At 48.5% G+C, this 26,324-nt stretch overlaps 11 protein-coding genes across 11 annotated transcripts; 3 read left to right on the plus strand and 8 right to left on the minus strand.

Moving 5' to 3' along the window:
• Window positions 1-1,159: 1,159 nt before the first annotated feature.
• Window positions 1,160-1,891, minus strand: DEU56DRAFT_781065 (uncharacterized protein). Its single transcript, XM_041352007.1, has 4 exons — window positions 1,851-1,891; window positions 1,781-1,800; window positions 1,559-1,733; window positions 1,160-1,509 (listed from the first exon to the last, which is right to left on the minus strand). The coding sequence occupies exons 3-4, from the start codon at window positions 1,712-1,714 to the stop codon at window positions 1,288-1,290; spliced, it is 378 nt and encodes a 125-aa protein (XP_041212342.1). The 5' UTR covers window positions 1,715-1,733; window positions 1,781-1,800; window positions 1,851-1,891; the 3' UTR covers window positions 1,160-1,287.
• Window positions 1,867-4,601, minus strand: DEU56DRAFT_781068 (high-temperature-induced dauer-formation protein-domain-containing protein). The gene is made up of 10 exons (XM_041352008.1): window positions 4,357-4,601; window positions 4,262-4,294; window positions 4,151-4,208; window positions 3,565-4,099; window positions 3,050-3,515; window positions 2,878-3,001; window positions 2,797-2,831; window positions 2,651-2,741; window positions 2,430-2,590; window positions 1,867-2,381 (listed from the first exon to the last, which is right to left on the minus strand). The coding sequence occupies exons 1-10, from the start codon at window positions 4,468-4,470 to the stop codon at window positions 2,175-2,177; spliced, it is 1,824 nt and encodes a 607-aa protein (XP_041212343.1). The 5' UTR covers window positions 4,471-4,601; the 3' UTR covers window positions 1,867-2,174.
• Window positions 4,602-6,412: 1,811 nt separating this feature from the next.
• On the minus strand, window positions 6,413-7,811 carry DEU56DRAFT_53992 (WD40-repeat-containing domain protein). The gene is made up of 5 exons (XM_041346707.1): window positions 7,696-7,811; window positions 7,518-7,639; window positions 7,202-7,458; window positions 6,841-7,148; window positions 6,413-6,784 (listed from the first exon to the last, which is right to left on the minus strand). The coding sequence occupies exons 1-5, from the start codon at window positions 7,753-7,755 to the stop codon at window positions 6,536-6,538; spliced, it is 996 nt and encodes a 331-aa protein (XP_041212344.1). The 5' UTR covers window positions 7,756-7,811; the 3' UTR covers window positions 6,413-6,535.
• Window positions 7,812-8,049: 238 nt separating this feature from the next.
• DEU56DRAFT_729548 (Rad51B protein) lies at window positions 8,050-9,469 on the plus strand (the record flags this gene model as incomplete). Its single annotated transcript, XM_041348106.1, has 2 exons — window positions 8,050-8,300; window positions 8,350-9,469. Coding segments are annotated over 2 exons (1,371 nt in total), but the record flags the coding sequence as incomplete, so codon positions are not given.
• Window positions 9,470-9,549: 80 nt separating this feature from the next.
• DEU56DRAFT_54045 (uncharacterized protein) lies at window positions 9,550-10,570 on the minus strand. Its single transcript, XM_041346708.1, has 6 exons — window positions 10,413-10,570; window positions 10,281-10,352; window positions 10,172-10,229; window positions 10,023-10,117; window positions 9,840-9,971; window positions 9,550-9,788 (listed from the first exon to the last, which is right to left on the minus strand). Exons 1-6 carry the CDS (start codon window positions 10,450-10,452, stop codon window positions 9,631-9,633), a joined length of 555 nt encoding a protein of 184 aa, XP_041212346.1. The 5' UTR covers window positions 10,453-10,570; the 3' UTR covers window positions 9,550-9,630.
• Window positions 10,571-11,560: 990 nt separating this feature from the next.
• Window positions 11,561-12,660, minus strand: DEU56DRAFT_781076 (autophagy-related protein 8 precursor). Its single transcript, XM_041352009.1, has 5 exons — window positions 12,488-12,660; window positions 12,372-12,427; window positions 12,241-12,309; window positions 12,029-12,165; window positions 11,561-11,980 (listed from the first exon to the last, which is right to left on the minus strand). The coding sequence occupies exons 1-5, from the start codon at window positions 12,519-12,521 to the stop codon at window positions 11,905-11,907; spliced, it is 372 nt and encodes a 123-aa protein (XP_041212347.1). The 5' UTR covers window positions 12,522-12,660; the 3' UTR covers window positions 11,561-11,904.
• Window positions 12,661-12,851: 191 nt separating this feature from the next.
• On the minus strand, window positions 12,852-15,171 carry DEU56DRAFT_729346 (uncharacterized protein; the record flags this gene model as incomplete). Its single annotated transcript, XM_041348095.1, has 13 exons — window positions 12,852-13,178; window positions 13,231-13,314; window positions 13,363-13,451; window positions 13,507-13,665; window positions 13,715-13,796; window positions 13,850-13,871; window positions 13,924-13,971; window positions 14,024-14,179; window positions 14,233-14,301; window positions 14,356-14,575; window positions 14,625-14,778; window positions 14,840-14,869; window positions 14,926-15,171. 13 exons carry the CDS (start codon window positions 15,169-15,171, stop codon window positions 12,852-12,854), a joined length of 1,686 nt encoding a protein of 561 aa, XP_041212348.1.
• A 620-nt stretch (window positions 15,172-15,791) lies between these two features.
• Window positions 15,792-19,105, plus strand: DEU56DRAFT_781091 (glycoside hydrolase). Its single transcript, XM_041352010.1, has 14 exons — window positions 15,792-15,998; window positions 16,054-16,251; window positions 16,309-16,394; window positions 16,447-16,519; window positions 16,572-16,688; window positions 16,745-16,954; window positions 17,006-17,330; window positions 17,378-17,428; window positions 17,480-18,108; window positions 18,166-18,222; window positions 18,277-18,614; window positions 18,673-18,737; window positions 18,792-18,829; window positions 18,891-19,105. Exons 1-14 carry the CDS (start codon window positions 15,812-15,814, stop codon window positions 18,908-18,910), a joined length of 2,394 nt encoding a protein of 797 aa, XP_041212349.1. The 5' UTR covers window positions 15,792-15,811; the 3' UTR covers window positions 18,911-19,105.
• An 801-nt stretch (window positions 19,106-19,906) lies between these two features.
• Window positions 19,907-22,140, minus strand: DEU56DRAFT_781099 (uncharacterized protein). The gene is made up of 10 exons (XM_041352011.1): window positions 22,074-22,140; window positions 21,916-22,024; window positions 21,813-21,862; window positions 21,630-21,765; window positions 21,137-21,578; window positions 20,953-21,085; window positions 20,702-20,900; window positions 20,392-20,652; window positions 20,243-20,334; window positions 19,907-20,188 (listed from the first exon to the last, which is right to left on the minus strand). Exons 1-10 carry the CDS (start codon window positions 22,101-22,103, stop codon window positions 20,123-20,125), a joined length of 1,518 nt encoding a protein of 505 aa, XP_041212350.1. The 5' UTR covers window positions 22,104-22,140; the 3' UTR covers window positions 19,907-20,122.
• Window positions 22,141-22,160: 20 nt separating this feature from the next.
• DEU56DRAFT_781101 (uncharacterized protein) lies at window positions 22,161-24,023 on the minus strand. The gene has a single exon (XM_041352012.1). The coding sequence runs from the start codon at window positions 23,904-23,906 to the stop codon at window positions 22,509-22,511; it is 1,398 nt and encodes a 465-aa protein (XP_041212351.1). The 5' UTR covers window positions 23,907-24,023; the 3' UTR covers window positions 22,161-22,508.
• Window positions 24,024-24,036: 13 nt separating this feature from the next.
• On the plus strand, window positions 24,037-25,991 carry DEU56DRAFT_781104 (beta-lactamase-like protein). Its single transcript, XM_041352013.1, has 7 exons — window positions 24,037-24,184; window positions 24,247-24,279; window positions 24,328-24,441; window positions 24,495-24,589; window positions 24,637-24,910; window positions 24,966-25,275; window positions 25,401-25,991. The coding sequence occupies exons 1-7, from the start codon at window positions 24,103-24,105 to the stop codon at window positions 25,819-25,821; spliced, it is 1,329 nt and encodes a 442-aa protein (XP_041212352.1). The 5' UTR covers window positions 24,037-24,102; the 3' UTR covers window positions 25,822-25,991.
• The last annotated feature ends 333 nt before the right edge of the window (window positions 25,992-26,324 follow it).

The raw sequence follows: 26,324 nt of genomic DNA on the forward strand, positions 1-26,324 counted from the left end.
CTTATCGGATGGCGTACTTCCCTTTTTAATGTTTATGGACACATGCTGGACGTTTGTTTGTTGTAGTGGGGTGCAACAGCGTTGCCAAGGAGTGAAGGCCATTTGCTCGACATAATCGGGCATACCAGATGTTATCTCTTCTTCAAATTGATCTGTTGATTTCCGGTGTCAAGAATGTAACTCCAGCCCTCAACAAAAGTCTTCTTTTCCGGACTGTGGGCGTGTTGTGGCATGTCCGCTTGAACCTATTAGGGTGGCGTCCATGCCACAGCCTCCGACCTTGCTTTGATCCACCAACAAACGTACATAAAGTCCGTTGCCCCAGTTCAAATCTCCCTCATTCCTCCAATTTACCCTTCTCATCCGCCTTAGCATTCCTCTTACTTGCTTATATCTGTGCGTTATACTATGAACGTCCGTCAAGATACTCGTCGAGGCTCTGGGCCGATATGCCCATCCTCGTAACGTTCATGCGCGCCGACACCGAGGTTCCCTCGTGAACGTCGAGCGCGCATGAGCCCAGTGGCGTTCCAAGAGCAGCAATCTTGGCGCTGCTGTGCGCACTGGGTGCCAAAGCCGTGCATCGCTGCAATACGGTGGAGGTTCGAGGAGCCCGGTTAAAAAAAAAGAAAAGCGCCACTTCCCCCTACACCCTCTGGATCGCGCCGGACTCCCTGGACTGGACCCCGCTTGATTGGACTTACCCTCCGCGCCATGCAGCCAGCAATTTTCACAATGGTCTCTGGCGCCACAATTCAGGATCTTGTCCCCCTCAGGTACTTGTTCATGCTGATATACCTGTAACTTCGGCATTGTCTTCCTTCATGTCCTTCTTCGTCTTCATCTTACGCCTATAGTTCTTTACCATGTAATTTCCATACACAAGACTGCTGAGGGCGGTAGCTTTTCCCCACTGGGGTTTTTAATGCACCCGTTTCGATGACGCACTCTTTGTATTAACTCGGGAAAAAATACTATCGTCTTTCTGGCATAATTCTTGCGTGAATCTAAGTGATGACAATGAGTGAAAGGACTAGCTCTGAGCAACGCATCACTGGTTTTTTCCACTTGATGGCTGTCACAAATTCGTCAGTGAAAACAGGCCACAAGGTCAAGCCGAGTCGGTGAAAGAATTTCAAATCATACAACACAAACTACATATGCGAAAATGATTTGAATTTCGTATCTACACTGCGGGAAAACACACGTCTGATATCATGTCCTTAAAATAAAACCTTCCACGGCGTCGTAACAGTATCCCAAAACAGCACACGACACCATGGAACATCACTGATTGGACGAACGCTCGGGTCTTTGTCTGGTGGACGAGAACAGACCTCCAACGACACTTGACATCGTGTCCGTGATTTGCCGTTGTTGAGGTTGCGTGTGCTTGACAAAAAAGAGTCGCACATTGGTGGAGTTCCATATCCCGAGAGGCGACATTCCGTGCACATAAACACCTCCCCAGATGAGCGACGTCAACCAGACAATTGATGCATCCGACCACTATTTGCTGGGTCAGTATCTTCCGCAGCTCATGCGGAGGAGAGCATACCACAAATCGTCTTGAATATAACGCTGGTGCAGGAGGCAGGACATTAGTCAAGGATACGCTTTGCAAGAATTCAGTGATAGCGCCCGCTGAGTTGGCCTTCTGCCTGCCAGCCTGCAGATTCTGGATCTTTGGCAAGAGCTCCGATATAACCAGCATCACGGTGTCCAAGGGTAGCCTGTTAACATTTAGAAATCACTCGAACGCCAGCAAGCAAGCACTTACCCTTGCTGCCAAGATGTAACCTAGTTTCATGGAAGTTAGCGACAGACAACATTACGAACCACCCACTCACGTCTCCACCTTTGGAGAATAACCCAACAACAAGTACCAGAACCATAACATCGGTCTCAGAAAAGGCGAGAGGCAAGATGAAGGCTCGGCGGTCGCTATCGTCGGACACAATTAATGGCGATCGCATGGCTGCGGCTGGCGTTGGCAGGAATGGTTTTTTACCCACGCAAGAATGGGTGAGCCTCAGTTCAAACTAATGTAATGTTGTCTGTCGCTAACTTCCATGAAACTAGGTTACATCTTGGCAGCAAGGGTAAGTGCTTGCTTGCTGGCGTTCGAGTGATTTCTAAATGTTAACAGGCTACCCTTGGACTATGATAATTACTCACATAAGAAATAGAAGTCTTGGGTGGCTCTCATCGGATAAGAGGAATAAAGGGTTCGAAAACGAAGTGAAGAGCTGAAGCAAGCGATTAGATGCAACAACAGACAGGTTTTTGAAAAATGGAGCCGCATTCGCGAGCGCGATGATAAGTGCCGGGTATATGGAATTGAGGGAGCCTGAAGTAGTTGCAACGATTGAGTATATTGACTACCAAGGGTTAATTTCCAAATATGTGAATGTGAATTGTTCGCTCACAGTGATCATGAAATCCGCAGCGGTCCCATGAGATGTCCCATGAGGCACCCATTTTGTCGGTATCTGGATATTTATTGGTGACGAGAGTTTGTTGCCGAATGCGGACTCAGCCGATAGCGTCTGAATGATGTATGAGAGCGCTCTGCAAAGGCCATGTTGCTCTAGAAATCCATTTAAACATATACATATACCCGCTCAAGAGATGACTAGAGTAGACGTACGCGGCTTGTCTTTGATCTCGAGTGAATAGCATAGAAGATACGCAAGGACATCAACTGCTTTATCGGAGTCTAGCAGGTAAGCGCGGAATTTCTTGGAAAAAGAATCAGACGTCTGATCGGCACTGCTGGATAGACGATCTACTTACCTTGTTGAGCTCAATGATCTTCCAGAACAAAATGACTGCACGAGATCAGAAGAGTGAGGCGAAAATAAAAGACATGCGTACTAGTCTCAGGCACATAAGGAACCGACTTCCTGGATCCAGGGAGTAGATTGTTCGATATAGCTAGCTGATGTTCTAGTATGCCAATGATGCCGTTCAAGATAAAAGCAAAATCCTGCGTGCGATGCTGTACACTATAAGCAATAGTATTCTCCAATGAAGAAGACAAACCTACCAATTTCGCCAAAAAATAGCGGAAGGCATTTGTTTGTGCCGTCGGGGATGATGAGGTGGCGTCTCCGGACTCTGAAATGATGTCTCTGGCCGGGCCACTCTGGAAATCCAACAAAACGCACAAAACTTGCAGGCACATGCCCACAAGTGCCGTCCTGGAATCCTCGCCCTTGAAAACTAGGTGATTGTAAGGGACCTTGCCGGCTACACTGGCAATAGTCACGTTGTTGGTCGTGGCAGAGTTTATCACGGTGTTTAGCAAGGAGCAAAGTAATGTCAAGACGTCGCGTCGTGGCGTTTTTCGAACTACATGCAGAGTGTAAAATGACGGGTGTGTGAAGAGAGCGGCAGGCGGGATGTATATCTGACGTGATAAAAGGACAAGGAGAAGCCGTAAAACCTCAGTTTTATTGGAGTCGTATGCATGATTTGGTCCAGAGTCAGTCGTCGACCCCACACCCTTCTCCCTGGGATAATTGTGTAAGTCGGGCAATGATTTTGACTAACGATACATACCATATAACATAATTGATCTTGTAATGATTCACTTGTATCTTCGTCGGGAGACTAAAACCGCAACAAAATAGAAGATCATTGACGCAAGTAAACAACTTTTCTCCTAGCGAAGGTAGAGTTTTCGTCCGTTTCGGTTGTGCAGTCTGCGATGGGGTGTTAGAGCCATGACCACTCTCACTCCCGTCCTCGTCATCTTCGATGACGAACTGTGGTGTCTGCTCTGTAGCTGTGGGCACATTTTCGTCGTCAACTTCAAGCTTCTTCCATAGTACCTCGAGCTCGAATGTGTTGGACTCTCCCTCCACCTCAAACATAACAGGCAGCACCCTTTGCAGGACTCGCAGACTATTAAGGACCTCCTTGGTTGCGTTGCGCTCTGTGTTCGAGGTCTTGATGAAGGAAGTGGCATACGATGCCACAGATGCTGGTGGTGCGGATGGGAATGTGTGATCGGATACAAGGTTGAATAGACGAGAGGTCACAACTCTGATGAGGGTCGCTACATTTTCAGGCGAGTCTAGGAGTGCTCTACGAACTAGGGGGTCTCATTAGCTGCCCGCACTAGCAGCAAAATGTTGGGACGTACTGTCGTGAGTTGATATGAGGGAGGAGACATCAGATGGCGTGTCAAAGAGGGTGAAGTACTACGATATATCATTCAATTGAACAATTGGACAACAGACTAGGTATCACGTACCTGGTCCCAATAGCTGTCAGTTTCGGTTATGTGCTGCAATTGTCAATGTGTCAATGTAGTCAATGTATAGATGGAAGCGGGTATCACAAACTCACCCTCGTTGTATACAGCTTAGATATTCCCTGGGGGCGACTGCGAAACGCCAGCTTCGCCTCGTCAGTTAATAACCCAAAAGGTGCCGTTAACGTCTGTGGAAGTTTGGCGAACATTGCGGTACAGAAACCGTTGGCACGTTATACACAAGATGCAAAGTTAAAGATTGAGAAAGCCCAGGACCGCCTTGGTCCTTGAAGCTTGAGTGTGCCAGGATCACTTTCAGCTGCAGGGGATCTTGACGTCGGATACTTCCGAACTTCCGCAGTTTCAGATACTTAGGCTCAGAATAGCTCATGTGAGTTCGTTCAGAATTTCAGACCTCCCGGAGTCCCAGGCAGACCATATATTCGTTCCTTCTTCTTGCTTGCAAGTTTTCTTCAAATTGGCATGCCGACTAATTGTAGCTACAGATCACGCAACCTTCCTGCTCCCTGCTGAGCAAACCAGAAATTTTATCCATATATAACAACGCAGATATGGTCATCATCATCATGGTTGCTGCAGAGGTACAGCGGTAGTAAAAGTGGCAGTCTCTCCAACTTGAAGGGTATTCTATCGCTGTTGCCGTCCGACAGCGCAGCACTTATCTGCGCAGTGCGCACTCGAGCTCGCATTGAGAGCATATCAAACGTTCAATGCAAATGTACTGAACATGCGACGCAAGGGCGATCAATGGAATCAGAACAAGGTCATCCGATCCTCCTTACACCGACTCTGGCAATATCGTAGGCGGGTTTTCAAGGTGGTTCAGGAATGGTGGCAGAGGATGGGATGGTGGGTAGTGCCGGTGGAGGAGCTGCATATCATAGCCATGCGTAATGGTAAGTAGCGAAAGGGACTATGAAGGGAGTACATGCGCCAAGAGCATGGTCATCGTTCATAGCGAGTTCGTTGGATTCTTGCTCGAACGAACGCTGAGTGCTCAGTGAAATGGGTGAGTATTATAGCTTGGGGTGACATCACTAAAAACTTGCCAGTGGACCAATCAAGGCAGCTGGCCTTCGCAGTTTTATCGGTATGTCCATCATGTATTTGTCCAATCCAAGGGCTTCTTCGAGTTTACCTGCCGAAAAGAAAGCCTGACACCGTTTCCGGGGTGCAGTCCCACATGAAGAGCTAGTCATCACTCAGTTATGAAACACATTTTTAGATATGTGTTATGTGAACGTACCACCACAATATTATATGAATAACTTGAATCGAGGCGAGAAAGCGCGAGAGTTGACAGTGGCAGTGAAATGACTAGTGGAGCTTCGTCGTGACGCGCTCCATCCAAGGCAATGCCCTTGGAGATATAGCCTGTCAAGGAGGGTTGAATGCTGATGGACTATCTTACCATCAAGAAAGCCTTTCATAAGGGGGCCCCGATCGGTCAATCATGTCTTACCTTGATTGCATCATCAAGCGCGTGGTGCCAATCATATTTTCGCGCCATGAAAAATGAGTGATTGACATAAGTAGGAATTATAGTTGTTGGCGTCGGTGTGGGTCTCTTACGTGAGTACATCCTCAAGTCACCAATTATGCATGCATTACGGGCTGCTGTGATGGCCGGGATCTGCATGAATCCTGCTCGAATGGGATTATACAAGTCAAGGATGGAAACCTGCCTTTGAATTAATGTCTTTGGGTACTGCCCACTTCGAGATCATATCGTCATTTCCATCTTAGATGTGCGTGTTGTCCATAGAGAAAGTGATGTAGTGCATCGAGTGCTGGAAGATTGCAACTGTTCGTCGATCTACAACTTCAAGTCCCACAGACGAGATATCTGGTCTTTCGACTCTGAGATTATCCGTCCGTCCAGAAAACATGCGACTACGGTTGCGTCGATCTCATAATATTCAAACTCTTGATCAGGTGTGGTGCTTGGAAGACCTGGAATGTAATTGTGTGCGATTCCCTGTGATCTCTGCATCGAGGCAGAAGTCATAGCGTCTTAGGCCTTATGAGAGTCTCGTCCGGAATCGAAGGTACATCAGAAGAGAGAAGAATAAATGGCACTTGCTCACTGTGCTTGGGATGCGGACACCAACGGCACCGCGTGTCGGCGACACGTGCAACATTGAACTGCTTGATGAGTAATGAGAATCAATGCGTGGTGTATGATTTATGCACCATCAGATGAGCGAGCCAACCTGTGCATTTCTAAGTAGCATCTGATCCAACCACACATCCCTAGGACGACATGTCACTAACACACTCCCATACGCCTCGCAGATTCTCCTTCCACAATGTGACTTTCCCGTCGCCACAGCTAACAGCGAGAATGTTTCCAGCGAGACTCCATGATACGCGCCATACAACATCAGGAAACTTGCCTGCAGCTGCTGCACTAGGTGCTCCAGAGGCAGTCGATGGGTCAAGGGCAGTCTTCACCCATGGAGAAGCTACCGAGTCTTTTGTCCAGATCAATACAGTCTTATCCTTGAAACAAAAGTATTTTCAGACAACATTCAGGACAAGTCCATTTGTACACGAACCTGGGATGCTGTTGCAATATAACTCCTTGGCAGACCGATGTTGGGCGCCCACGCAACATCACGCACCCAGTCTGTGTGTCCGTCAAGTGTCTCTTCCTCCACCCACGACTGGGTGTCTTCACGGTAGCCCCAGATCTTGACGAGATTGTCACAACCCGCACTGGCAAAACGTTTGAAGGGCGCGGAAGGCTGTATACCAGGTTGTTGCGGGTGAATGAGCGATCCAGGCTGTGTTGCGGGCGCCCAAGAAACAGAGTTGCAGCCGATGGCATGGCCGTTGAAGATGTCAGCACCCCACTGACCGTCATCTGTTACGCGGATGTTTGTCAGAGATGTTGAATGTGAACAAAAGAGTGCATGCCTTTGAAGGTGAGTACAGAAAGCTTTCCATCTGACGACGCGCAAGCCAAAATTGCGCCAAGCTCATGAGGAGCCCACGATACGGAGTTTACTGAAGCAGTGTGTAACGTGTGCTCCTTCACCCTTGTCCACCCGCCGTCGGCCGTGCCTTGAGACCGTTCTCCCCATATCAATACCTTGCCATCGTATGAGCAAGAAGCAAGTATATGTCCAAATTTCGGATGTGCCCAGGCAACCTGCCACACTGGACCCGTGTGCCTGTCAGAAAGGATGGAGAATTATGAAACTTTGTTCAACACGTATATCAAAACACAAACCCCTTCAGAGTATGCCCAGCGGATTTCAACGGTTCCCCGCCAATAACGTCAAAGACCTTTACGGTTCTATCTGAAGAACATGTCGCTAAACGCTTGCCGTAGTAATCGAGCTGCGCGTCATGCTAGGGTTGAATTTTGAGGACGCATTCAAGGTGGCAATATTAATGTTGTTACATACAATCATGTCTTCATGAGCGGTCTCAATCGGAACCGCTTCAGTCGTGGTCGCAGACGGCATGGTTGCGTGGTATGCAGATGATGTTAGACAATGTGGACGTGTCGCGGCAAGCAAGAATAGCAGCTGATCTGAGTTTGAAACCATCCATAACTGATAGTACTACTGCTTGCGACCTCAAAAAGACGTCACTCATATGTTGACAATGATATGATCTGTGCACCGAACCATGGACCCCCGTCTCATTATCCTCGTTATCCAGCCTGACCTCTCACCAGAAGTCTTATCTTGAAAAGGGTGCGTCTTCAATTATCATTACACATACGTTGGCTACACATAATAAATTCAAACCTGGTAGGAGGGTACAATTTTTTATCAGACCTCTTACTCAGTACGCCGAGTGACATCTCGCGCACCGCGCGCATCCCCCCACTTGAGGTCACCAGAATTCTTCAGGCTGCATGTCGAGAATGTGTATCCCCCATCAATAAAATCAAAGACTGGCCGCTAGAAGGCGAAGAGAAGTTCACAACTGGGGATGCTGATTTAGATAGTATGCTGGGTGGTGGAATCAGAACGGGAATGCTTTGGGAAATTGTGGGTGAAAGGTGAATACATTGGAACGCCTATTAGCACATGTCGCTGAGATGCTTTCAGTGCTGCGGGCAAGACACAGTTCGCCCTTCAACTCTCGCTGCTTGTTCAGCTCCCTTCTAGGTTAGGAGGTGTTCTAGGTTCTGCTTTTTATCTGACGGTCGCATCGCAACTGCAAACCACGCGAATGGAACAAATACTCAATACCCATCCGCTCTTGTCGCCTTCACTGTGTTCTTTCGCAAATATACAACACGCATCCGTTCCCACCATCGACAAACTCATTTTTGTCCTATCTAAATCTTTACCGCAATATATATTCGCAAATGACCAAAACTCATCATCAAAACCTCTCAAACTGATTGTCATCGACGCTATCGCGGAACTCTTCCATACTTCCAAGAGAACAACCACACAGTTCCTAGTTGAACGGTCCCGCAGACTGTCTGAAATAGGGACGCTCTTGCATTCACTCGCCAGCAAGCACCAAATAGCGATCCTGGTCCTGAATGAGGTCAGCGATACCATCGACAGGGACATTGCTCCTTTGAACAGTGGACAGGTCGGCTACAAGGATCAGTTCCGGTGGTTTGGTCGGACAGACAGTGTCCTAGGGGAGGGCAAGAAAGAAGCAACGCTCGGTTTAGTTTGGTCGAATCAGCTTAATGCCAGAATATTTCTCTCGCGAACAGGTCGCCGACGGTATCTTGAAGAGAGCGAGCGCCCGAGGAAAATCCAGAAGTCAATCTCAGCGACATCGTCGAACAATTCAGTTGGCGATGAACAACCCCTACTCATTAGGCGGCTAACCGTGGTGTTCAGCTCGGTGTGCGATCCTGCCTCTTGTGACTACATTGTTACTGCGGAAGGCATTTCAGTTATCCCTGGCTCTGCTGTTTTGCTTGCTGTTGGACCAGCGGTGAGCACAGCTGCGCCTGTAGGGAGCGCTCATGTTTCGATGTTACTTCATGGTGACCTCACTCAAATGCAAAACGCTCAAGTAGCGCCACTGGACATCGGTCATGTTGTGGATAGCACGGCTGTTGACAGTAGATCTTCTACTCCAGACAATGAGCCAGGGGATGACGAATGGGACGCTTTCTGGGAGCGGAACGCGTTACCGGAGTGTGCATTTGAAGAAACAATTTTGACTGAGCCCAAACTGAGCCCTGGCGGTACCTAATGTCGCTTGGACAACAGACCGTCTATCCATATGCTGTATCTTCATTAACCAATGCGACATTGTACCATATGTATATGCAATTTATAATATTCCACCATAATCGAACAAATTTAGCTGTCCCCATTAGTGGGAGTACAACTACAAAACCAACGCATGCCCGCCTACTTGAGAGGGATGTCGGTCCACCCCGTCTCTGGGTCTAGCGGGTGTTGCAAGGCAGCAAAATGTGAACTTGGCGCTTTGGTAATCGGATACCGAGGCGAGACCCTAGCAGCGCCGGGGTGTATATCGATGTATGCGATTACGAAACCAACGATAGCTAGGTCAAAGTGAGCGTCTGGCATGGAATAACATGATTCGGCGAACATACCAAAGATGACGGACATATAGGAAACAGCGAGGAGGGCATTCGCCATTATACAGCCACCAGATTTATAGAAGTCGTAGCAAAGGGCTGTCGCGTAATTCTGACGTGCACGGAATGTCAGGACGATGCAAGATGCTGATGATATGTCAGAATGGCAGGTACGAGCAGCACCCTCAGGTCACGCACTGGATTCTGAAAGCCACAAAGCGCCAAATGTAACGAGATTGCTAGTGTAGCTACTAGACTCTGCTGTCCTCCTGCATTTCGTCCTGTATAAAAAACTGATCGAACCGTCAACTATTCGCATCTACAGCGGGCCATGATGATGAACTCACACAATGAAGGGGATCAACACAGCAATACTGATTGCCGTAGTGGCGAGGACCTCGAAAGCTGAAGCAAACTGGTGTGCATGAAGGCTAAAGCTAGGTTGACAGCACTTACGTCCTGCGGTGTGGGCAGCAAATCCATGCGCTAGAATAATGATTAATGCGATGTTGCAGATACCGATAGCGACTTGAATGGAACAGATCAGCAAAAGTCTCGTATAAGAAGAACAGAGTATGATGAGCGTACAGAGTAACAGATAACGGGAAAGAACGAGTGGGGAGGGCATGGTGTCACAGACAACCGGTGTAGATGGGGCGATGCAATGAAAGTGATGATGAATGAGCAGATCGAGCTTGCGGGAAACGTTGTGTGATGGTGCATCTCAGCCATGTGCTGAGGTTTTATATTGGGTGCAGTCCGCCACCAGTCGACTGTGACCCTTAAGTTGTGTGGCAAGATATGATTAGCGACTTGTGGATAAAAGAGGCCAAAACCAATGATAATATCATATCACCATTGTTCTCAGAGGTGTGGCCAATTGAACATAAAAGTTGCTTCAGATCTGTGGGCCACGAACAAAGCGGCCTGTGGTGCGTGGACCACCTTACAGGCCTGGTTGATAACGCTTGGAGAAGACCACATGAGTTTGATTACATACAGTGAAACACATACCCGTGTCAAAGCTCTAAAGAGTGCTTTGTTAGACCACACAGAAACGTCATGAAGAGGCCGATGCATCTTGGATATCGACATATCAAATGCGCCCAATCCGACACTCCTCGCACACATGGGAAGGAACTCAAGAGTCCAGTTCAAGTCAACAACAGCCGGTCGCACTTGTGCTGCCATTTGCCCAGATGGTTAGCTATGATATACCATGATCGACCATTCCTGTATTACTACTGACCATTAAACGTGTGACGCCGAATAGCTTCAATATTCACTATTCGCCGAGCGTGGAGGTGTCTGACGAAGCTGTTGAATTCAATACCTGAATGTACGTTTTGTTGTGCTGCACCCAAGCACTAGCACTTGAATAGGTTATGGGTCACCGTGTGTACGAGGGTTGATTCCGAACCCAAATCTGCGATAAGTTTGAAGGCTCTCCAATAGCCAGGCTTGATTCAGAGTCACCCATGCATGCCTAACTCCTGCAGGGTTTTCGGGTCGTAAGCGAAATGCATTTTGCGCGTGGCAGCATTGAATGCACAGCTATGCGTATTTTGAATGTACGACCACCAGTAAATTTCTGGTTGTCCGCGGTCTATCAGTGACGGTTCAAGTTAGCACTGACCTGTGCAGTGCTCCGACGTCTAGAAGGTCACTGTACAAAAATAGGACTTGCACTCAGGGTTCGGGAATAGTAAACAATAATTGACCTCATGTTCGCCGGCTTCAAAGGGAGACAACCTACTTACAACTAATGATCTCACTAAGGCCAACCTAATCATGCTGAAGCTTTCCTGAAGAGCACCTTCAACAGCTTATGTGATATGCTAGAATGAAAGATAATTATCCATATACAAGTGCAATCAATTCGATTTGAGACACCGAAGGCAACCGAGCCAGAAGTAATAACTAGAGTACAGACGGCGAGCAAAGCGGATGTAGGAAAAGGGTATGGAGATGGAGACAATGATGAAGGTTTGAAGACGAGATCAGACGCTTGCTGCCCAAGATGATCTAAGGCTTTCCAGGAATACCAACCGCGAGTGAACATGTACCGTCGACAGCGCGCTTATAGTTCAATCCAACCCTCCTGCCCAAACGTGTTCTCACCCGAATAACTGACATAAAGGAAATTATCCTCATCCCTAGAAAATGGTGAGATCCGACTTGATAGCAATCTGGGATGCGCTCACTTATGCTCCTCGTAAATAGCGCTCATAAGAGCTGCCGTCGGTGGAAGAACCTCGTCTACGAAGATGAAGATGGCCTTCTCTGGTGCAAGCTTGATACGCTTCCGGATGACGTAGACGAATTGCCCAACTGTCAGATCCTGTGTGACGAGCGAAGGTATAACATCACCGATCAGCTATCCATCGCCACCTGTAATAAGCAGTGTGATGCGCACTGAAGGTACCAGATACTTCTTCTTGTCGATGGTAGGAATATCTGTCCGGTCGGCCTTCTCGCAAATTACCTAGAGTCGATGCCACTCCCGTCAGGGACAAGAAACGTGGCACATAAGAGGGAGAAACGAACAGGAATACGGTCAGGATACTTCTGCCTGATGCGTTCAGCCTCTTGCTTGCGCTTCTCTGAAAACGTGTTAGTAACTAATGACTATATGACGACTGCGCGGCAATGATAATACGAACCAAACGGGTGCTCGTCCTTGAATTTGGACCTCATGACGAACGTTACAAGCGACGATCAAGTTCAGTAAGGGGCAAGGGCTAACTTCTGGAATAAAAGCAGGAGTTTGTCGTGGGTGGTGGTCAGCGTTCAGGATGAAATGAGGACAGCTCGCTGTGCCACATTCAAAGCCTCCTCGCGGATGTGACGCGTGACAGTCCTGTGACTCAGCTGTGGACCTGTGGTGACTCGGGCAAACAGCTGACAAACACATTGCATAAGAACACAGCAGTGAACCTCAGAAATACGGAGCTAAAGCATAGTAGCATTGAAAATAGCCAACAGAGTCCTTGAGACCAAAAAAAAACCCTCGAAGCAATGTCACAATTAAGGCCCAATGCCACTGCCCATTCCGGCAGCCATACCCACTGCCATTGCATTGCCCATCTGCACCCCAGTCCCGTCCATGGGCACGAAGACAGTCTTGTCACCAAATGCTTGAACACGCGTGACTTCCACTCTACGTATCTCCATATCGCGTGCGAATTGGTCCGTGACCTGGGCATCAGCATCCGCCTTGATACGGATCGCTTTTGCGTCAGCCTCAGCGGTGAGGCGGGTAGCTTCTGCTTCTGCAAGAGCCTCAATCTTTGTGCGCTCAGCCTGGGCTTTGGCAGCGGCAATCACACTATATGCCTCGGAATCGGCTTGGGTCTATTGAAAATATGTTTGTGATGAACAGCTTGAAGGTTAGGTCGGTACTGACATTACGAGTTTGTGCTTTGATGCGAGCAACAGCCAGAGCTCCTTCCTCCTGTTTAACTTTATTCGAGTTTTCTCGGTCGACATTCTGCAGCATGTAAATGAAGGGAATGATATTATAGAGGATGAAACTTACCGCAGCCTCGACCTGCGCCTGTAACGCCCTTGTTGTAAGCTTGTCCATAGTTGACGCAATTTCTCCCTTGAATTGTCGGTCAATCACGGCTATAGAGTATGGTCTGCTTCAGATGCCACTTGTATCAAAACGCCCCACGCTTACCAAGATCCTTCAAAATGATACCATACTCGAGTGCGGCCTCATGCATCTCATCCATGGCCCGCGTACGAAGAGCGTCAAGGAACGCAGATGAAGGGTCCGAACCATCATCAAGATTATCAGGTCCAAGAGAGCGCTGCTTTACCATGGAGCTGTAGTCAACTGCAGTGGTTGAGTCAACTCGTCACACAAAAATTATTGATGGACATACGATGAGCGACAATCTGTGTGAGAATAGACTGGGTTTTGTCACGGAGCGCATCATAAGGTGTATTATAGCCATGGGTGGTGAGCTGCCGACAAAATGAGCAATCACTAAAGAAATCCAATTTATCGAAAGGTAGACCTTCAAGGGTTCCATCAACTGCCTGGCAATTATATGAATAACTAAACATCAGATGCCTCATTCTCGCTGCTCACCATTTCAAATAGATCCTTAAGCCGACAGGCACTTGGTCTCTGGTGAAACTGGAAGCCAACAATGTGAGACAAGATATCAGTGAGTGAGCGAACAACTGACATATCCTTTGTAGGCATTTCGAGCTGATTCTCGCCGAGCGTAAACAAACCACGCAGTGTGACGTTGGGATTCGTTATATAGTGTTGTCCAGCAGGGAGTAACTCCAAATCGTCTCCACGCTGGAGAATGGCACAGTTACTTGCCGGGATGTTCAAGCTGTGCACCATAAACGATCGGAACAAGAAAATTGGAATAGGAAGTAAACGAACAATAATGCGACAACGTATTCCTGTGATTTGCCTGAATCGACGCGACTTCGCATCTTAATCTCGGCCATCCTGATCAAAATTTATATGAGCATCATGAACAAGATGGAATAAAGAGATACGTACGAGCCGAGAGTAGCGCCTGTTACTGGGTCCTTGATCGTAGTAGACAAATGTGTCTGGTCGACGATAGCCAGAACATCATATGTTCCATTAATGGCATACGCAACGAATCCTGAGTTTTTAACCACGAAGATGCGATTTTGAGGATCGGAGACGACGGCTGCTTGGTTCTGGGACACCTGAACGACTGTTAAACCCTGAAACTGAATCGCGGTGTCCGAAACTAATGTCGTCTTTCAGTATGATATCCTGTAGAATATCGGCGCACGCACGTCCTTGAGTACCACACCATTTGCGTGCCCACCAATTACGGAGGGGGAATCCAGGGTATCGACCAGGCTTTGTCAATATCTTGGGGAGACCACCGTGTTTGATCAAACCAAGGAAACCTGGAGCAACTTCTTTACCGATCCACGACACAGGGTTCTAGCATTATGATGTAAGCCGCCTTTTCAAGAGGACATTACGCTGAGAGGTTCAAGTTCACCTTGTTTGACAAGAGACCCGTCCGCCCAGACTGAATGTTGACGTGGTGAATACTATGTAGAATGATGTGCAAATTGCGGTACTCACGTTCCGAAGTTGCCTGTCGATTTTGTCCAGTGCAATGATTACGCCATCCTTACCAATGGGTACGAAGAACGGACGTTCTTCCAGCGCATAGTCCGCGGTTTTGGAGAAATCGTGCAAAGACACCCCTTTTTTGGCATTGGTGTAAGAACTATCATTGTCGATGTGGTCTTTCTTGAGGCCCTTGCGGTCAACAGCGGAGGAAGGGCCGCCAACGACGGTTTCGTCATCTTCGGTTCTGCCGTTCATCTGCGTGTGTTGTCTGAGGTTGTTAGGATATAATTAAGGTCTTTTGACCAGGTCAGATAGTATATATATAGGGGAAACCTGTAACCTTGTTTGATCGTGTGTACTGTACACACGCGCAAGCATGTGCCCTGGTGGCAGTGGCAAAGGACGAATGAAATTGGAGCCTTATTGTCTCAAATCAGACAGCAGTATCACGTCGCATTCAGGTCCCTAGTATGCTAGCTAGTAATATTTGGCTCAAGCGCAGCAGCCTAAATGGATGATCATTCAAGCGGGTAAGTAGACTTGTATGAGAAATGAAAGGAAGGATTCACCTTTAATGAACAATGTAGGTCACAGCGTGAAATCCAGTTACAACCGCAGGCAGCTGACAATCGAATGGAGCACAATACAGGATACAACTAGTGAGTGCTGCTGCGGCGGCGCTGCCGATGGCAACGCAACTCAGACAGTGCAGGAAGTACCGTCGGAATAACTGGCTCTGCAACTTGAAGGTAAACATGCTTACCCATTCGGGTTAGTTCGGGAATCGGCACGCCCCCGGGGGTGCTCACGTAATTTCTTAGCACGTGACGTCCACGTTTAATGACAAGTTATGTACTGTAAGTAGTTCAAGTTGCTCAGTGACAGTTTCGTCGCAATGCGGGTTTTATGGCTGCTCTTGACGCTGCTGCCATTGGTGCATTCAAATTCTGTTAACAACACAGAAAACCTACTATGGGGAGCTTACAGACCCAACTTATACTTCGGTCTTCGGCCAAGATTACCCCAATCCCTTATGACGGGTCTGGTGTGGTTCGGCACTCAGAACTATCAGTCTATATCCAGTATGTGACCTACACATGCATGCAACTGCAGCAAATAAACTAAACACTCCATTAGAGGCCCGCCACGCATGTGACCAGGGTGATGGCCTCGACAGCTATACCTGGACGCACTTCGACCCACGGCAGGGTGGTGTACAGATACTACAGGACAGCCAGAACAATGTTAAAATTACCACGGAGCTTTTGAAGGTGCCTGGTGGCTCCCATGGTGGTAGTTGGGCTGCACGTATCAAAGGAGCACCTATTGACCCCAGTGCGCTTTCTATCATGACGTTCCATGATCGAGGCACAGCCTAATGATCCCAAACAGTGCATCCGTCTAGAATTTCCACTATATTTTATCTCGGCCTGGAAGGACTAGGTGGGATGGATATGGTCACCGATGAGAGCGAGAATGTGAGTCCTAACGAAGTACATGCATGGCCAATCGAGTTAATAGAATCTCAAGGGAATCGTCGGACCAGTGGAATTCTCCGGCACTACGCCTGACCTCGGTGATTTCACTATCCGTGTGGTCGACGGTGTGTTTGCTTGGTTACTACTTGATATGGAGTGTTGCCTCATCCTATGCAGCGCCTGACAACGAGGCTGTGACTACTGGCCCGCACTCTGAGGCTTTTGAGGAACGTTTAGGGAAAACTCACCTTGCGGGCTTGCGCCTGCCACCGGGGCAACTTTGGACCGCGAAAGGCACGTGTTTTCTCTCTCGGAGATTGTGTCATCCCGTTGATAGTACAGGACATTAGATCACATTATACAGAACATCATTACCCGTGCAAGCCCGATTGCTGAGAAATACCGCGCTGTCGAACAGGCGCCTGATCCTTCATTTATCCTGCAGCTTTCCGACGATATTCTCACCGCAAGTAATCTTTTTGCTGTTCAGAAATCGTTCGAGGGAGAGTTTCAGTTTGATGTCTTCTTCGAGAGTGCCAGTGCGAACCAGACGTTTGATGGTCTGGTCCAAAGCACTTTGTGTTCCAATTGAAACTAAATTCATATCACAGCGAGCACCATTGATAAGGGCATTGCGGCTATCGTAGCGTCCTTCGATAATCACTTTCAGGAGATCTTCCCGATTCCATCATCATACGCAGCCAATGATGTCACACGTTTGGAGTCTTTTAGCAAGGCGATCACCTCCAACCTCTTCGGTGGTATCGGCTACTTCTACGGCACGTCCATCGTTGACAAAGGATTCGCATATGAATGGGACCAAGATGATGAGATCGATAACGAAGATGATGGACAGAATGGCGCTCGGTTGACTGAACCTCGTGCTTTGTTAACCGCTACGCCTAGCCGCAGCTTCTTCCCGAGAGGGTTCTACTGGTGAATAAACAGTTGTTTAAGTCAAGTTGACTGATTAAATTTTACAGGGATGAGGGATTCCACCTTCTACATATAGGTGCATGGGACACAGAGCTTAGGTATTTGAAATCAGCTCATTGTTGCATATCTAGTTATCTGACGACTTGTAGTCTCGAAATCCTCAAAGACTGGATTAAGCTCATCGATGACAATGGCTGGGTCGCACGTGAACAGATCCTCGGCGAGGAGGCGCGCAGCCGAGTCCCTGCTCAATTCCAGACCCAAGTGCCTACTTTCGCAAACCCACCAACTCTGACAATGGCAATCACAGCCATTATCAAGCAATTTAACGCTGCGCATGATGGACCTTCCGCTGCAGATCTTGGGATGGACTATGGCATGGGTGGACAAATGCCCCTTGCTGACATTCCCAAGTCCGACGCGGCCATTGACCGCGCAGCTGTGCAGTCCATCCTGCGCGACATGTACAAGCCCTTGAAGCGGCACTATGATTGGTTCCGCCGGACGCAGCGTGGGCAGATTAAGCAGTATGGCCGTCGGGCGCGATCACGCTCGGAAGGATACCGCTGGCGAGGGCGCTCCGAGGCACATGTCTTGACGAGCGGAATGGATGATTATCCAAGAGGTCCGCCACATGCAGGGGAGCTTCATTTAGATTTAATCAGCTGGATGGGCTTCTTCAGCCGAACCATGAAGGACTTTGCACAGTTCATCGACGAAGAAGAGGACGCCGCGAGTTTTGCTGAAATTGAGTTGGCTATAATAAACAATATCGATGGTGACAAATTTTCGATTCTTCTTGTAAGAGGCGCTGATTTGTTTGTAACTGGGACAGATCTGCATTGGAACGAGGAAAGTGAAATGTACTGTGACGTTGGGATCGACTCGGACGGTGAGCTCTTCCCCTTCTGTGTGCCGTTTTAATACATATCAGGCTTTTTACTAGATGAATCGACCCATATCTGCCATGCGGGTTACGTTTCTCTCTTTCCCTTCATGCTCTCGCTGCTCCCACCAGACTCCCCACACCTTGGGTCCATCCTTGACATGCTGCGTGACCCCGAACAACTCTGGTCGGAGTATGGTGTCCGCAGTCTGAGTAAGAGCCATCCCGACTTTGGGCAGGGGGAGAACTACTGGAAAGGTCCAATATGGGTGCAGATAAATTATATGGTGCTTGGAGCGTTGCATGACACGTATGCACGTGAGGAGGGACCATTCCAGGAGAGGGCCAGGGAGATCTATGAAGAACTGAGGAGGAATGTGGTGAATAATGTGTTCAAGGTAGGTTCCCTTTGAAAGTGGTCTCGGCCATTGTTCTGTGATGCTCATCTTGGCCTAGGAATATCAAAGAACAGGATATGTATGGGAACAGTATGACCCCCTTACCGGAGAGGGACGGAGGAGGTTTGTGCTCTATCTGTAAATACTTGTTGTCAGCGCTGATCGATCATATGGCAGCCACCCTTTCACTGGTTGGACATCGCTCGTCACGCTCAGTAAGCATTTTCTCTCTACCTTGGCCCAAAAAATATCTGACTTCTATCTCTTATGTAACAGTCCTCGCAGAGAAATACTGAATCAACCCTACCTGACGTTAGCCGGGACAAAAATTTCGCTACATGTAGGTATGTAGCTTGTATATACCATCGGCAGAATCAGCTGGACCGTAAAAAATTATACGGTGTGATGGATATCTCTGCGCTTGCGGGAATTCTTCACTACAGACTCGCTAGACGACACACCAGTCATATATCATGTTCCACCTTCCACAACACTACAAATGTAAGGAGTCTAAGTTACAGCCATGGTGCACTATGTTCGGATCCAACTTAAACGGTGTACGTCGTCTCGACGCAGGACTGTGAGTGCCGAGCACAATCACATTGGTGCGAGATTGTTGGAGTAGTATAAGTATCCATATGGACGCATTGACCGGATTATGCAGGCGCTCTCTCTCTCCAACTTCTGTTTATGAATCGCGCCACTGGTCAACCCAATCTTCTCCATCCTCCTACTACTCTACTTCGACAGGCTACGATCAATCGATAACGCGACGCGCCTTCTTCCCTGTCCCCTATGACCTGGAGCCCACAGCCCAACTGTTCAAAGCCTCTGCAACCATACTCACATCTACGCATTGTTGCATGCCTCCAACGTCAAGTCCCCTACGACCAACTCCCGACGACATATCTACCACCACGATGGCCTATTTCTGTCCCCTACGACCCGGAGCTTTACCACCCAAAAAGTCGAAGGCCACTGCTAATGCTACGGACACATCATGTCGAGGTCTCCACCCACTAATATTGAAGCTTGAGTCTTGAGTCTTGAGTCTTGACGATACCCTAATTGGCCTTCCAGTTCCCTACAACGTTTTGGAGCGTTTTGTCCACCGCCACGGTCACGCATACTAGCATTTCATGACTTCAAAATTATTGTAATATTATGATACCCCGCCAACCCCAAGACAAATCGCAACACCGAAATATGAATTGCATGTCATCAGAAATGGGCAGGTCACGCAGCCGTAGCACGTGGGTGCTGGCGTATAATCATTCGTTGAGGTTCGTTTAGTAGCCAATAACCACTGGCAGCGGGAGAACGACTCCTGCCTGTCGGGCACCCACAGATGACAGCTTGTAATTTCATAATTTAATTGTATCCCAGATCACTCATTTACTTAATGAAATACGAATCCCCCTCGTTCTATGATCAAATGCCATTAGTAGGTAGCGTGCTTCACATATATCATCAGACCACGACGTCGACAAGGGTAAAGATATCATAATCTAGAAGTGAATGGCTTTCCCGTAGGCAGCCATTGCCGCTTCCTTGAATGCCTCGCTTAGGGTGGGCTGTCGGAGGATGAAGATTAGTATGTCACAGAATTTAAAAGGGGAAGTGCGTACGTGAGCGTGTGTTGTCCGTGCAATATCCTCGGAGCTTGCACCGTATTCCATAGCCAGAACAGCTTCTGAGATCATCTCGCCAGCATTAGGGCCTAAGAAACCATCATTGTGATCAGCACAGTGTCACAACCCCCATCCACTAGGCTTACCGATGATGTGGACACCTAGAATACGATCCGTCTCTTTCTCACTAAGGAACTTCACGAAGCCCTCGCTGTCGAGATTGGTCTTGGCACGTGAGTTCGCAGCGAAGGGGAATTTGCCGACATTGTATTTCACACCAGCGGCTTTGAGTTCCTGTTCAGTCTTTCCTACCCATGATACCTCAGGGTGAGTGTAGACAACAGAAGGGATGCCGTTGTAGTTGACGTGACCGTGCCCTGCATTGATATACTCAACAGCAGCAATGCCTTCCTTATCGTCAGTTTTAAACCATGAGACAACCCTGATAATGCTCACCTTCCTCCTCAGCCTTGTGAGCAAGCATAGGTCCAAAAGTCACGTCACCAATGCACTTGATGTTCTTCACCGATGTGTTGAACTGGTCGTCGATGACAATGCGGCCCTTGCTGTCTTTCTCGACACCGATAGCCTCAAGGTTGAGACCCTCGGTGTACGGACGACGGCCAACAGCAACAAGGACGACATCTGCTTCGAGCTGTAGAAAACCGTTTAGTAACAAATAGACTAGCCCACGAATCGTCACCCACCGTCTCCTGCTTGTCGCCCTTCGCAGACTCAGTTTGAATGATGACATCCCCACCTTGCTTGTCCGCAGAAAGGACTTTAGTGTTGAGTTTGAACTTGATACCCTGCTTGGTGAGAATTTTCTGGAATTGTTTGCTTTGAGGAGCGTTAGCTTGAGAGTCACATTCTAATTTGACGTAAACTCACGCAACCTCCTCATCAATACCGGCACCTCCAATTGCGCCCAAGAACTCGACGACTGTCACCTCTGCGCCCAAGCGACTCCATACGCTGCCCATCTCAAGGCCAATAATACCACCACCGATGACGACCATCTTCTTAGGTACCTTCTGCAATTCAAGAGCACCAGTCGAGCTGACGATTTGCTTCTCGTCAATCTCAATAGCACCGCCTGGGAAGGGTGCAACCTCAGAGCCAGTGGCAATGATTACGTTCTTCGCCTCCACCTCGGTCGACCCACCATCATTGAGCTGGACCGCGATACGCGTCGCAGATACAAATGATGCACTGCCCTTAATGTAGTCGACTTTATTTTGCTTGAAGAGCATCTCAATACCCTTGGTAAGGCCGACGACGGATTGCTCCTTGGCCTGCAGCATCTGGGGTAGGTTGAGGGAAACACCAGTAACTTATTTCACCGTCAAATGAGTCAAGAACGTGTGCACAAAACTGTGCGCACCATCAATACCACGCTTTTGGAGGTCATGTTGCGTTTGATGGTAGATATGGGAGTTGTTCAGCATGGCTTTTGAAGGTATGCAACCAACGTTGAGACAGGTTCCTCCAAGGCTACCACGCTTCTCTATACATGCAGTCTGGGTAGTCGTCAGTGCTTATCCGTGTTCCGTGTTCCGAACAATACCTTCAATCCGAGTTGAGCAGCCTTGATTGCAGCAACATATCCACCAGGACCTGTGAATTTGATACTCATCAGTTTCAATTAATTTTCAATTGCTGCAACTTACCTCCACCAATGACGACGGCGTCATATGGACCTGAGGGCGTAGCAAGGCCCCGGTGAGAGTTCCACGCGCCGAGCGGGAGAGTCGCTTTATGCAACTTCCGTGCAACGTTCTACAATAGCAGTCAGTGATGCAAAGAGTTAGAAGACAAAGTTTTATACTTTTTGCGTTGCTCTCTGAAGCTGGAGCATTGATGTGGTGGAAGCCGGACAAGTCCTTTGCGAACAAATTCTCTCGGTCGGACGGTGTCGTGTAATTCTATTATTGTCACGCTATCACGTCACGGTCACATGCTATGAATAGCACTAACTTGGTATAGCCAGTCAACCTATAGACGAGTAATAATGTAAGAACAGTTTGAAGACATCAAGTGCGAGCCCAAGAAGCGTGCAATATACTAGAATGTTCGAGGTCGGTATAGAGAGTTGGTTCTTTTGTAGATGACTGGATCGGTATCGTACAGGTCATGAAATGAAGCACTGATAAATATCATGATGAAATAGACAATGAAACTCACGAGGCCCAGCCTACTAATATGTATTCCGCAGAAAAAACCTCGACAATCGCCATACTCACAGCATATGAAAAAGCGGAGATCACCGCCGTGAGATACCTAGTCCTGTGGTTCCCAAGTTCATGCTCACGTCAAAGTCCTCGGGATCGAACGAAAGTGACTCAAAGTGCAAGCTGTCGAGACGCAACTCGAAACTGATATCACTTGGCTGCGATGGTGGGGGCAGCTCGCCGTCATCACCATCAAGTAGGTCGAGATTGCGACCGTACTTGCCCTCGACCTCCCTTCCGTAATCATCATCAACAAAATGCACCGCAGCGTATGGTACATCGGAGTAAGAGTGTGTACTCGAGATCGAGGCGGACGTGGTTGTGGAAGGGAATGTGGAAGAAGAGGGAGGTTCTGGAGAGAAGGAGAAAAGGCGGTGCAGCTCATTAACGGAAAAACGTTTGCGCGATCTTCGGGTGGAGGGGTTGGGCGACCCCGGGCGCTCATCTTGCTGGAAATCATCTGAAGACACAGGACGTAAGTCTTTCTCTGGACGCTGAAGATCCTGAGATGAGATAGGTCGCTTCAGATCCTTGCTGAACTTGGACTCGGGTGAGGAAGCGCGTTGAAAGTCGGCTGAAGAAACTGGACGACGAAGACTATGGTCGTACGTGGGTGCACAAGGAGTGAGGGGGCGCTCAATGAACTCATATGAAGGCCGAATTTCAGCGATGGAGGGAGTGGTATCAGAGCCCTTGAGATAAGGCAATGACGTAGTTGTCGAACTTGGGAGGATACCCTCCGATGAGTAGGAGGACAGCTGTTTCTGGAAAAGAGTCGACAGCTTGCGACTAGGCGTTGGTGGCACATCCTCTTTGGAATGCAAAACACCTCTGAATATGCCTGGCATGCTCTCAGTGGATGTCCAAAGATCCTTGACATGTGGTTTGGTGTTCGTTTGCTTGCTACGGGGGAGAGAGACATTCTTTATGGATTGGAAAGCGCGGGATGCACGAGCGCGAAAAGTCTTTGAACGCTTTAACTGTGGCTCTGGGACGTGATCTGCGTGATTGTATTTGTAGTCCTTTGAACGCCTGACCTTGACGACCTCAATCACGTCTGAGTCATCTCGCACATCATGCTGGACAGCGCGGACGTGGTCATTATTGCGCATGGCAGAGATAGTGATATGCTGCGGGCGCTGACGCTTCTCGCTCGTAGAGCTAGATGTAGAACTCCTGGACTGTGGGATAATCACCGAGCTTGCACCAGGCTGCTCATGGGGAAAGGAGGGAGCTGGTTCTGGCTGGTGCAGCAAGAAGGGTACATCGAATAAGATGTCAGGTTGGTTAGCAGAGGTGACCTCGATAGATGTGCTATTTTCTGGAGGCAGGTCTGCATCGAAACAGCACCAAGGAGGATTTTGGGAGTGCTCTTCTTCGGGGGGGATTACGAAGACGTGGGGCACACGAGAAGAAGGGTCCATGAACATAATGACAGTGGCTTGAATGAACGACAGCGAGTGACAAAATGATAGTAAATGAGCGCAATAGCTTTGCAAGCGTTGTAGCTGCACTGAACGGTTCGATTGCAAACGAGCGTCAGCCACAGCTTTTGTTCAACTTCACTTGCCTTTTACGTGAATGTAATTGTAGGGGTGCAGATCTTGCTCTCAACGTTCAACCGTCATGGCACGAAACATGAATATATCTTTCCTGGGCACCTCCAGCGGTGGTGGCCCTTCAATTTCTCGCAACTGTTCAAGTCTTGGTATGCCATTGCACTTTCTGCCATTTCATGTAGATCATCTTACAGAGACCGTTAATACTTAGTCGCAGACGTCATCGGCGACGGCTCGCTATGGAGTGCGCTTTATTTCTTCTGCAATTAATTAATTAACTAGCCATCATAAGTGGTCGACTGTGCAGAAGGGACAGTGCGGCAATTTCAGATGCAACATCGCGGCCAGGGAGACCCAGTCCTTAAAGCGTTCAAAGTGACCAAGCTATTTGTCACCCATATGCATGGTTTGTCTCATTGGATTTGCGGAATCTTTATCTTTACCTTGGTGTATTTCTAGCCGACCATGTAATGGGAATAATCACTTTCCTTAGACATGTCCTCCACCCGCCACTGATAGCTCCCTCTGGCGACCTCCCGCCCTCAGATGGTCCCGTGTGTAATTAAGCTCTGTATTATATCCATGGCTAACACCTGAAAAGCCCCATATCGAGCTTTACGGTCCCGCTGGCCTTCGTACATTTGTTCGCTCAATTTTCGCTATGACCCTCACACACACAGGCGAGCGCTACGTAGTCCACGAACTGTTGACACCCTCCGACACGCCCACTTCATGTGATCCTGCCGTGCTTCATCCGAGCGAGTGCCCTGGTCAAAATTTCCTTTGTGATAGCGATGGCTTCTGGAAAGGTGTCACAAGTGGCACAGGTTACTGGGGTGAGGTTATAGTTGATGCAGGACCAATACTACATCGGGGTGAGAAATCGCCTTTAAACATTCTTATACGTTAGTGTTGAATGAACCCGCACAGACCCTTGCATAGGTTATGTCTTCCATGAGCCCAACCCCCCGCATCGCAAACTTGTCATTTTGGGTGATACATACGATGCATCACCGATTATTCCGCTTATACAGCCATCGACAACTATGCCCGTGTCACTCCTCATTCACGAAGCCACAGATACGTACATCTCTCGACAGATTGACCCTTCAGCACGACGGACCAAAGACGAAGTGGATAGCAAGGTCGTGGCAAGGGGTCACTCCACCCCGGTAATGGCGGGCACATTTGCGAAACAAATTGGAGCTCAGAAAGTCGTGTTGAATCATATTGGTAGCCGGTGAGTACACCACATGCTGTGAGATTGATCCCATTTAACTTGTTTATGTACTTATTGCATCATTTTTTTCCATACGTCATCTTCATGCCCACTTTCTGCCTTGCTCATTTCCTTACTTGTCGCAGATTTCCAGCCCCTAAACAACTCAAAAATTCGCAAGACGCCCGTTTTGCTGTCATCGCTGAAATTGAACGGCAAGCGAGCGAGGCTTGGGGAGGTGGTGAAGCTGTCGTCGCATACGACTTCATGTGTGTCTCTATTCATGCTGATCTGAACGAAGAAGGATTTTCTGGTGTGGCTATGGAGTTGGAGGAGGAAGTAGTATTGGAAGGAGTGATCGAGGTGGGTGACATGACGAGAGGAAGAGGGCGTGGGAGAGGAAGAGGAAGAGGGATGTCCAGGGGCACGATTCGAGGAAGGTGGAGAGGTCAATGGAGAGGACGAGGCAGAGGTGGCAGTGACGGAGATAGAGGCGGCTTCGGAAGAGGTGGCGGTGGTGGTGATGACGGTTTCGGCAGAAGCAACAAACGCAAGTTTGGAGAATAGGCTTCCACTTCTCGCCTCCCACACGTTTGGTGATATTTTGAAGTGACACGCCATACCGTGGTCGAAGTAATCTAAGTCATATGCATGAGTTGCTTGCTGCGTTGCCGTTGGTTTCCTTGATTCATCCGGGGGGAGCAATGTTGCAGGTTTCACCATCATGAAGTAGAACCAAGTATGTTTATCTTCCTATCCCACGTCCAGCCAGTTGCTAAGATCTAGGGTACGTTCGGCGGCTTATCCTAACTTTTTCGACTTATGGCTTTGGGCTATCAGAAGGTCGGATCAACGACATTTTGCCAGAAGGCCGTTGGAAGGCCGCAATCATTATGTACGATCGGCTCAGAGATTTGACACGGGTTGCGTGCACGAACACGGTCTGCGGATGTCAATCGCGCGTTTGATCCGTAATTGCAGGCGACTCGTATTCTCCTCTACGCACATAACTCACCTCTCGATCGATGTCCCCTATACGTGATATTGCTAGACTGATTATGGGTGCGTAT

This window comes from Suillus clintonianus (genome assembly GCF_016758775.1).
Source record: "Suillus clintonianus strain FC179 chromosome Unknown DEU56scaffold_11, whole genome shotgun sequence".
NCBI lineage: Eukaryota > Fungi > Basidiomycota > Agaricomycetes > Boletales > Suillaceae > Suillus > Suillus clintonianus.